Below are 11,830 nucleotides of genomic sequence, written 5' to 3' on the forward strand. Positions count from 1 at the left end.
TCCCCAGCAGGTATTTAATACCCGCTGGTTTAATGAACGAATGCATAAATGGATACAATGGAAAATAGTAAAAGGCCACATCTAACAGGTCAATCTAACCATTAAAAAAATGTGTTCCAAATGTGGTATGGTTGGTATTGGTATTTGTATAGGCAGCTTTTCAGAAATTAGGATACAAGGCTGAAGTGTAAAAGATAAAACTAAATTTGCTGGGCATGAGGTGAGCTTTTGGTACATTTTTTAAAAATTTGGATAGGTATAGAATAGTAATTTTTCATTTGTATTGTGAATGAAAATACTGTAATGTGAATGAAAATACTGCAAACATATCAGTAAACAAAGAATGCTGACATCAAGTCAACAGGGGCTGCCACCCCCCACCCCCCCCCACCCCCCCCGAGTGGGGACAGGCCTGCAGCCCAGCCTCTGCAGCCACTCACAACGGTGCCCTCTGAGCGGACTCAGAATAAGAAAGGACAGGATACTGGCCCTAGATAGCTAGGTGCTTGTCAAAGAAATGAATTCAGTGAGCCCAAAGGTTTGCTTCCTCCCGTACATAGAAAAGCACTAAATTCTTTAACTTGAGATGCCTGATTTTCTTTGGATAACAAGTAATCTTTTATTGTTCCAACTACCCGGTCTTTGTTGTAAAGCTCCTATATATCCTAGCTCCTCCCCTACCTCTTCGGAGCCGCCCCTCAGAGCCATCTGAGAGGCTGTCATCCCAGCTCCAGTCCTACCGCCAAGTAAAACGTAACTCTTAACTTTTAGGCTGCGCATTTATTTCAGTCGACAGTATCAAGCATTATCCAAAGGAAACACGGGAATAGGAAAATTGTTTCCCTTCTTACACTTTCCTTCTTGTCACTTTCTCCATCATTCTTTGAGTATTTCCTTCCTTTATGGCACAAGAAGATATGATAGGCTCATCTTGTACTTTCTCTGTCTCCATTTTGGTATCAGCTCTTTCTGCAAAAAGTCCTGGTTCCTTTGAGTAGATAATGGTATTTGTGTATTTTGTGTGTGTGTTTTTTCCTTCCTGTTTTATTGAGCTATAAATGACATACAGCCCTGTGTAAGGTGTACAGCATCATGATTTACTTACATACACCAGGAAGTGGTTACCACAATAAGCTTAGTGAACATCCATCATCTCATATAGATGCGAAATAAAGGAAAAATATGTTCATCCTTGTGATGAGTGCTTTTAGGATTTACCCTCTTAGTAACTTTCCTTTATAACACAGAGCAGTGTTAATTATATCAATCATGCTGTACATTACATCCCTTGTACTTACTTATGTTAATAATTGGAAGTTTATACCTTTTGACCACCTTCATCCAATTCCTCCTTCCCCAAATCCGTGCTTCTGATCTCTTTTTCTATGAGTTCACTTGTCTGTCTGTTTGTTTGGTTTTCAAGTATAACTGACCTACAATACTACGTTATTTCCTGGTGCATAACACAAGAATTTGATGTTTCTCTACATTACAAAATTATCACCAGAATAAGTCTAGTTACCATCTGCCACCATACAAAGATATAACATTGAATAATGATATTTAGGAAATCAGATACAGGCACTAGATCTAGGCTTTTGGGGTGACACTACTCTCTGGTCATCACAGTGGACAGATTTAGGGGACCCACATATGTATACACATATGTATGTCCACACACCTACATGTATCTTTAATTCTATATCTGTCGGCACATGTTGAAAAGCCATGAGTTTACAGCAAAACTTCCAGTTTCGATTCCAATTCTGTAAGATTCATTCTAGCGTTCTGCCTTTTCATATACGCAATTCCCTTTTCCAGCACTGAGAAACCTGGCTCCTGTTATCCTTTTCAGATTAACATATTTGATCCTTGCAGGTACCCAATTGTCCATCGCAATGGCCACTTTCTCTCCTTTGCAAGCGCCCTTCTCACCCTGCCTGGGACCTGGCACCCTGAGTCAGGGAATCTGCACCTGTTGGAATCCGCCTTACCTCAGTCCAGTTTCTACCCAACGTGGGTGCCCTTCTCAATCTGCTGGGGCTTCCCCGGCCTGCACCAGGCTGCTGTTGGCACCTCACTTGGGCTCCAACACCGCACTCACTCAGGATACCCTCATCTGGCATGGCCTCTGTCGTCTTGCATTGGGCCCCCTTCCTGCTTGGATACAAAGAAATCCATCAGTTTAGTTCTCTGACAACAAAGGTATTTCACTTCGCAGGGTGCATATTGAAAAACTTGAGACACCTCAGATTGGTGGTGAGCAAGGGAGTCCTCAGAACCTCTCCTCCACACCCTGGACAGATGTAGACAGCATGATGGTTGCAGCTAATGAACATGTACACAACTTACCTGGGCTTCTCTGAACAATGTGCATTTCTCATTTTTTTTCACCCTGTTCTCCAGGAAGCAATGCTAGTTCCTTGGTTCCAAAGTCCTAGATTTTCCCTTTTACCCTCTCCTGTAATAACACATTATTATCATGTAGGTACTTGTCTCCCCTACTGCATGTGCTCTTTTTGAAGTCACAGGCTGTACCTTTTTTTTTTTCAGTCCAATTCCTAAGTTTTTCTGCATATTGTTTGCCATAATTTTATTTTGTTTATCTTTAACAGCTTTACTGAGGTACAACTGATATGCCAAGAACTGTACATATTTAAGGTGTACAATTCAATGAGTGTGGATATATGCAAGCTACCCATGATGCCAGCCCCACAATCAAGATAACATACTTATGTTAATTAGTTCCTTTTTCTCCTTCCTAATAAAATCCCCCTCCTCACCTGCCAGGCTGGCATAGTGCATTAAAGGTACACTCCTCTTGCTGGAAACAACAGCTATTCCCAATCGCCCACCCCATGTTTCTCATCATTTCCTCCCTTAAAAGTGGGGACTGGAGAGCGCCGTCCAGCACCCCAGGTGAGCAAACAGTCTAATCGGCACCCAGTCATCTTGCAAGGATCCCAGGCTTTAGAACCGCTATGGGATGCTTTCTTCCCAGCATTTGAGAGCCTGCCTGAAGTCTCAACTTCCTCAAAGACGGGCCTCACTTGATGTTCTGGTCACTACACATCCATGGACTACGAATCTATGGAAGGGCCCTGATAGCAACGGGTTCTATAAATATAGCAAATAAAGCAAAACAGAAAACAAACAGGATATACAGCCTTGTCTTTGGTGTGTGCGAATATTCTACATGGTGAGACAGAGCCAAAATCAAGATGAAGTAACTGAAAAAAAAACTATATGACATTTCACCAATCATAAAATAATGGGGTACACAGTGTATACTTGTTCTTATCTAAATATAGTCGTTATTTTGTAGCAAATTTAAATGGAGTATAATATGGAAAATTTTGAATCATTCTGCTGCAAACCTGAAACTAATATAACACTGTAAATCAACTATATGTCAATATAAATAAATACGTACATACATAAATACATAAATAAATAAAATAATGGGGTATCAGCTGTATTCACCATCATTGAAAGGATACATAGACAAAAACAGTTATCATTTGGGGATTGCCATAGTTGGAGAAGGATTTTTGAAGGAGAGGCGTTTAACCAGATCTTTAAGCTCTCTAACTAATCCTATACTAATTTCTCTTTTTCTAAGAAATAGCTCTGCTAGGTTGTCTTAAAGGAGGCTGGCAGCTAGCTTCAGCTAGTACTGTCTGGCATGCTAGTCTCCAGTAACATGAAACGACATTTGAGATTGCCTTTTGAGACGTGTTCTTGCTGCATTAAGAGGTAAGAGCCTTTAGTGGGCTGGAACCTTGACTCACCTTGACTCTCCCGTGCCCTTTTCTAGAACCACAATCTTCTGCTGGCTTTGGCCTCCGGTGACCTCTTACTTTCTTACTATGACTCTCCTGATCCTATCTCCCCAAGGGACAAGACTAAGAACAAATGGTTAGAGCTTAAATTGGGTAGTTTTCTGTTTCAACACAAGGAAGAATTTTCTAACTATTAGAAAACTGGATGGTCGAGAAGATGTGTGATTTCCTCTCTGCAGTAGAGGCTGGACGACTTTTGGTGGGGATGTTGTAGGTGGGGCTCAAGTGTCTGAGGGGTAAAAAGGAGCTTAAGCACCTACCCTGTGCCAGAGACAGAGTTGCAAACTGGGGATTTAAACACAAAATGCTTGCTTCAGGAGCTCAGAATCTAGTTATCTTCAAGACAAGGAAATCAAAACTTGCAATAAAATTTTAAAGTTATTCTAGTAATATACGCAGGGCTTGAAAAGAGTGAAGTAAGGCAACAGAGAGGGCTTAGTTATCTAATAAATCGGGGGCAGCATGGGGCTGGAGTTAGGGCTGGGCATAGTTACATGTCAGAGATTAATTCTAAGAAGAGATGATAATTAGGATGAATTTTAATGGACAAATAGGAGTTTATCAGCAAAGAAGTGAGGAAAGTAACCACATTTATTCACTCATCAATTATTTACTGAGCGATTACTATGTGTCAGGTACATTCTGGCTTTGAGGCAGAGTAGTGAGCAAATCAGACATTACTTCTGCCCCCAGGAATTTTAAACTACCTGGGGCAACAGACATTAAGCAGATATTCATACAAATAATATATAATTGGAAGTAAATGTAATAAAATAAAAGTAAAGGCTGACAAGAAAACTCAGGAAGGCCTGATTTGAGATGGAGAGCACAGGTGAGGTTCAGAGTTCTCCCTGGTTAGCAACTTAAAACATGAATGGGAGGTAACCAGGCAGGGTGTGGCGGGGAGGCACAGAGGTGGAAAACAGCATGGAGTATCCAAGTGCACAGGCTTCAATGCCACGTCCAGGAAATTAAATTTATCCTGACCTCACTGTGGAGCCATAGAAGGGGTTTAAGCAGGAAAATGACACAATACATGTGCCTTTTAGCAAGATCACTCTGGTAGAGCAATGTGGAAGATAGACTGAAGAAGAGTAGATCCAGAAATGAAGTATTTATAGTGCTATTTCAGTAACTCAGGGGAGAGACAGTGGTCCCGCACTAAAGCACAGGTGGTTGGCTTGAAAAATAAGTCAATAATTTTCAAAGACAAGTCAAGGATCTTCAAAGACAAATCAAAGATCTTCAAGATAGGTAAATCTTCAAGACTTGCCATTTGAATATAGGCAGGGAGTAAGGTGGAGGATGGAGAAGTTAAGGGTGACTTCCATGTTTCAAGTCTGACAAACCATGTGGATGAAGTTACTGACAAGTAACTAACCCTTGTCAATTACACTGACAAAGGAGGTATAGAAAGAGGAAACTACGATTAATTCGGCTCTGGGTAAGTTGACCTCAGATGCTGTAGGACACTAGAGCAGATATGTTCAGGTAGAATTTGTACCTAAGGGAAGCTCAGAAGAGAAGTTGGTATTAGAGAGATAGATCATGAAGCATTAAAAAAATAGTTTAAGAAAACTCACATAAAACGTAAACAGTGAGAAAGGAACATGTACATCACTTGCACTGGAAGTATTTCATTCCTCAGCTGATGCAGAGTTCTGCTGAACAATGCTCTTTGTGTCATTATTGCAGTCACATCTTATGAAAGCAAGAAGGCCACGAGCAGTTCTTAACCACATAGGGTCTACTTCTGTCAGTCCCAGCTCTCCTTTGTGCTCATGTTTATGATTCACTCCAGCAATGATATTTGCCATGATTGAGAAATGGAGGCTCCTCCAGATCAATATCTGGATCTCTCCTCTTATACTCACTCCACCTGCTGCCCTGAACCCTTGGACAAGAGAAGAGATTGGTTGATTGAGGGGGTGGGGCATGGAGGGAACTAGCTCCCCATTCGTTTACATCACTCCAAGTGCATTTGGAGAACTACCATGAAGACCATTCTCTTTTTCACGTTCCTAAAAAACTGCTGGGGTTTTTTTTTTTTTTTTCCCCAATATTGAAGTAAGAGACAGTGATGGAGATTAAATTTGCAAGGAAATATAGTTTCCCATGTAGGTCGGAAACTCAGGTTTGAGGGAAGTTTCAGGTGATGTAAGATTATATAATGTCCGAAACCTCACTGTGGAGGCGTCAGCAATGGAAGATAATTAAACAGGATGCGAAGTCTTCTCCTTCCTCCTTCTGCGCCTGGTCCTCCCCTCACTCTTTAGTATTTCCTGATTTTTAGGGATTAATGAATGGCAGCTTCCTGCCTTATTTACCCTTCACTCAGCAGTTACTGAATTCAGTTAGGGGCAGTACATATAGCATTATCCTAAAGCACAAGGCGCTTTCCCGTGGCTGTAGCCTTAGAAGCTACTTTGTCATCTTTTATCCTTATTTCAGTCATTCTCCACTGGGGATGACTTGGGCCCCCAAGAGGACATTTGGCAGTGTCTGGACATCTTTGGTTGTCATAACCAGGAGGAGGACTAGAGCTACTTGTAACTGGAGGCCAGGGATCCTGATCAATACCCTACAGTGTGCAGACCAGTGCCTCACAACAACAATCTGGCCCATGTTGTCAATAGTAGCAGAGCTGAGAAAGTTTTCTACTAAATCATCTTCAAATCAGCACAATTTCAAATGAAAAAGAAACTGAAACTACTTGAAGAGTGACGATTTGCTAAAGCAGGAATGGCATCCTGGTAGACCATTCAGATGTGTGTAGGTGTAGAATCTACAGCTTAAATTTCAGTTGTCTTTTCATTGCCAAGAATTCTCTATTACCTTGTCCTCTGCATTTTGATGAACTGACAAAGGAAGTGTTATTTAGTGGTTAAGAACACAGACACTGAAGCCAGACTTCCTCAGTTGGAATCCTAACCCTAATGTGTACCTGTGATTTTGATAAAGTCCCTTATACCTTTGTGTGCCTCGGTTTGCCCATCTGTAAAGTGGGAGGAATAATGGGCAACTTGCAGGGTGGTTATAAGGATTACTAAATTAACATAGGCAAAGTATTGAGAACATGCCTATGAAATAGTAAGTTCCAAACAAACATAAGTTATCCTCATTCTTTCTCTTTCCTTCTTTGATCTATTGTGGTTTCAAATCAGAATGATTTTCTTTTTCTCAGAGGAAAAAGTGTTCCTATTAATAGTGAAATGTTAATATGGGTATATAAGGCCAGACCTACCACAAGACAGATGATATAACTATGAAAGAGCCCATGATAATTAAACATCAAGGGTGTAGCTACAAGATAGTTTTCAGGATAAAAGTTCACACTTGAGACAACCAAGAACCTACAATTTTTGTCTGGGAAGCAAGACACCTGTAGCTCTGTTTGTGACCTTCCTCCAACTTACTTTGCTGTTATGGGAACAGGGACTGCCAGGTGGGTTCATTTCTTCCATTCTCATAACCTTCTGGAAAAATGGACAAAGGTGGATGTTTAAATTGGATGCTAAATTATCTCCAGTTTGGCACAGAACTGAATTCTAAATTTGGATTTGTGAGTTTCCAGTGAAATCGCATTCCTGGCACCTGTGGTCATGGGTGTCAATGACAAACCTGGACGTATAAATAGCAGTGGAGGGAAACCCTTCAACCTAACCCCCAGCCCAGATCCAGTGAGCAAACATGAAGACCTTCATCTTTCTTGCTCTCCTGGGAGCCGCTGGTGAGTCTTGTTACTGAGAGGGCGATAGATCTCTGTCATGTATTTAAGGTTGGACTTTCTACTCTGAAGACAACAATGAATGCTGAATATAATCTCTGCACTCAGGAGCTTAAGACGTTGAAACGACAGTGTATAGCAAATACGTCTGTAGATAACAAAATCTCACTTGTTGGAGAGGGTTTTGGTGAGCAGGGGCGCTCAGCATAGGAAGTATTAAGAGGCAGAATTGGGCTTAAACTTCAAGGTACTTTCAACGAAGAAAGATAGAAAAAAAAAAAAGGATAGACACTATTAAGAAAATGTTGTTTTGACCTTTAAAGGATTTGGAGTTGATAATTGGGACTAATACCCAATCTTGTGTTCCTTGAGGAGGCTGTGAGCATAACAACCTGAGTCTCCTTTATACTACAGGGATTGTAACAAGCAAAAATACTTTACTTCTCGTGAATAAAAGCCATGGGCTGGGTTATACAAAATCTTTGCTAATAAAATTTCTCTGATGTGAGATGATATGTCATGTAACAGTGAAAAGAAATAGAGAAATGACTATTTCTATTTTCAAGCTACTAAATTGTATACAATTAAATCTTACTACCAAATCTTCCCAAACTGAGTAGTTATAAATTCAATACACCTATTTATATACCAGGAAATGACTTTCCCTAAATTACTTTAAAAATACATGAACAGTAGGGCACATATAGTATAATCCTAGGCATTTGATGTTCATAGAAATTACAATAAATCAATACTCCAGACTTCACAGTGCTGAATAAATTCAAAATGTTGGAGAGATATTGGGATAAGGGGAAAGATTGGAGAGGGAAAACTTACAAAGTTCTATTCGATTATTTGGTGAGCATTTTAGGCAAGAACCAGGAAGAGGTTAGGAGAACAAAAGTACAAAACTCTCCATTTTATCCCAGGCTACAACATTCTCAGGTAGCTTCTAAAGCTCCCTTCCTGTTACCTCATGTGGTATTTATCCCACACTGAAATCTACAAACAAACATACTGATGGTTCCTGCAGAGCTTCATTGACCACATACTTAAATGTCTGCTCAGCAGGGTTTTGGGTAAAACGTATTCTTCATATCCTCAGGTAGTGGGCTTTAAGGCATTTATCATGTAAGGAGTCTCTGATTTGTGTGTGTGTGTGTGTAGCATATGTGAAAATCAGTCTATTCATCAAATTTAAAGCATGAAACTAAAAATTAGACAGGCATAGCAAGTAGACTATGTGTTACAGATTATGCGTGACATGGAAACATCACTTATCCTTTCCTGGTTGATCTGCAAAAACTTGGTGGTGGGTAGGGATCCCACAACGGAGCTGTTGTACAGATAGCTTCCAACTTTTCTCTGTCAGTTGCTGTCCCCATTGACGACGATGACAAGATCGTCGGGGGCTACACCTGTGCGGAGAATTCCGTCCCCTACCAGGTGTCCCTGAACTCCGGCTACCACTTCTGCGGGGGCTCCCTCATCAACAGCCAGTGGGTGGTGTCCGCTGCTCACTGCTACAAGTCGTAAGTAACCAGCACTCACAGCCCCGTCCTCTGGGCTCGAGCCAGCCCCAAGTCCTGCCAAAGTGCAATCAGGGTAACTTACAGGATATGCTCGAGGGGTGAGCGTTCAGAGTCTAAAACCTCATTATTCCCCGAGACGTTTTAAGCACTGAGGGACTTTCCCCCTCAGACACCCTCAGAGTGCCCTGACTTCCTTCCAAATCACGGCAATATAATCCTGGGAGGGGAAATAGTGAGTGATGAATTATACCTAGAACTATCTCAAGACCACTAATCGGAGATCAAGCAGGAAAAATGGCACATGGAAGTCACAGAACACAGAAAACTTCTGGTACAACTTAAAACAGGCACAGCGCATTCTGCTCCCCTGGTAATTCTGTTGCATCTCTGAGTCCTGCCACACCTCCCTGCAATGACTGGTAAGCCCCACCAGAGGAGAAATGGCAGGTGCTGTCTGATCACCACTACCGGTTCCCATCTCGTCTCCCGCTGTTCTGTTGGCATCATTTGGTCGCTATTCCTATACCTGACACGCTCACAAGATGTTGGGTTGAATCTATGCTTGTAGCGACACCTTCCTAAGGACTCCTCTAGCCTGCACCGTGTCGGGTAGGACTCCCTTAAGTGCACGATGGCCTGTGTGTGAGAGTGCGTCAAGGGGCAGGTGTCGGTGCTTGTGCCCATGACCGGGGTGCACAGGGAGGGGAAGGAGCTCAACTTGGGTACCTAGAGAACTTTCATTCCTTTGTCCAGCTCCATACAGGTGCGTCTGGGAGAATACAACATTAACGTCGTGGAGGGCAATGAGCAATTCATTAGTGCGTCCAAGATCATCAGACACCCCAGTTACAACTCAAATACCCTGGACAACGACATCATGCTGATTAAACTGAAGACTGCTGCCACTCTCAACTCTCGAGTAGCCAGTATCTCTCTACCAACGTCTTGTGCATCTGCTGGGACCAAGTGTCTCATCTCTGGCTGGGGCAACACCAAAAGCAGTGGCTGTAAGTCTCCCCCGGAACAGAAGCACTAAGGTGAAGAACATGTTTAGGGGCAGTTCATCCCATTGGTCGCTCAAGGCCATGTTCACAGAGGATAGTGTGGTCCTATGGAGCCTTAGAGAATACTAACTGAGATGCATAAGATTCCTCTGCTTGCCAACACAGCAAAAAGCAAGCATGATAAAGCTGCCGGGTATGCAGCTGAAGTGTGGTTCATGATTTGCAGATAACCGAACAAAATCTGAGGAGGTAAAAGGAACAGAGGCTAAGGGATTTGGGACTTCCCGAACTATAGACCTGCTTGAGAAGCAAAGTCTGCAGATCTGCGGTCTGTGGTCACTGATGCTAGTGTCAGAGAGAGAACAGGTTGTTGATGAACACGTTTGGAAGGACCTCCAGATAAAAGTTGTTCTTCCAAAATAGAAGCTCCTGGCAATCTGAGAGAGGGAGTGGCGGTATTGGGAAGAGAGGGCAACGAGACTAAGAAAGAAGTTTCCAGGATCCTAGCAGTAATCCTCTTCCCTCTTCACTCTGGCCCCCAACAGCCAGCACCCCTGACCTGCTGCAGTGTCTGAACGCTCCCATCCTGTCGAACAGCGCCTGCAGCAGCGCCTACCCAGGCCAGATCACCAGCAACATGATCTGCGTGGGCTTCCTGGAGGGTGGGAAGGACTCCTGCCAGGTTCGTTCCTTTGCACGCCTTCTCCTTCCAGCTCAGCCTCACAGTATCTCCGCCATCCTTCCCTTTTGCAAAACAGAAGACTCAACAGCTCTCTCTGAGCGATCGATCTGGCAGAAACGATCGATTTTCTTCTGGACATATTTATGCCTAGGGTTCAGGCTAGAAAGATACACAGACAATCATGTGCAAACAGTACATCCGGACGCCCTCTGCAGAGGGATATGGTAGAAGGAACCTCTGGAAGGAGCAGGGCTAACTGGGCAGCATTGTCCTACCCAGTCCTCACCTCTTCTTGGCCCTACAGGCCTGTGAGTGAGGACCGAGGGGAGCTAGAAGGAGGGAGGAGAAAGGCTAGGGATACAGTATAGAGGCTGAGGGTTGGACTTCCGGGGAAGGCGCAGGGCTTCGTGGAGGATCAGCAGCCTGGGAAGGTGGTCCCAGGATAGAGGAGGGACATCCTGGAGCCTTTGTCCCATCTGGGCATAGTTGAGGGTTCTAACTGGCTCTTCCCTCTTGCTCAGGGTGACTCTGGCGGCCCTGTGGTCTGCAATGGAAAGCTCCAGGGTATTGTGTCCTGGGGCTACGGCTGCGCTGTGAAAGGCAAGCCTGGTGTCTACACCAAGGTCTGCAACTACGTGAGCTGGATTCGGCAGACCATCTCTTCCTACTAAACAGCTTCATCTCTTCATGACCCTCCCTGCTAGTCAGCTCCACCTTCCTCCCATCCTCAAAGTGGTATCTAAATAAAAATGCTTTTTCCTGTACAAATATGTCCCAAGTATCCTTACTTGGTTTTTAATGTACTTTCTTTTTAATGTGGCTGCTGAGAAGAGGGTGAACATAGAACTGAACTGTTCTATAAAGATGGAATTTGAAAGGTTATTTAGTCATTCATTCAAACTGAGCAAAATAAATGGCTAGTCACATGCTATATGCCAGACTCTGTGTGGGTGTTGAGGATATAAATATGAATATGGTTAGGGGTCACTGTTACCGTCACAGTTTTACACAGAGAGTGACACTAAAGTGACAGAACGTTAAAA

General features: G+C 43.0%; 1 protein-coding gene across 1 annotated transcript; it reads left to right on the top strand.

The window, feature by feature from the left end:
• The first annotated feature begins 7,439 nt into the window (after positions 1–7,439).
• LOC105063001 (serine protease 1) lies at positions 7,440–11,555 on the top strand. Its single transcript, XM_010947432.3, has 5 exons — positions 7,440–7,572; positions 8,942–9,101; positions 9,855–10,108; positions 10,651–10,787; positions 11,309–11,555. The coding sequence occupies exons 1-5, from the start codon at positions 7,533–7,535 to the stop codon at positions 11,456–11,458; spliced, it is 741 nt and encodes a 246-aa protein (XP_010945734.1). The 5' UTR covers positions 7,440–7,532; the 3' UTR covers positions 11,459–11,555.
• Positions 11,556–11,830: the final 275 nt, after the last annotated feature.

Source organism: Camelus bactrianus, chromosome 7 (assembly GCF_048773025.1).
Source record: "Camelus bactrianus isolate YW-2024 breed Bactrian camel chromosome 7, ASM4877302v1, whole genome shotgun sequence".
Taxonomy (NCBI): Eukaryota; Metazoa; Chordata; class Mammalia; order Artiodactyla; family Camelidae; genus Camelus; species Camelus bactrianus.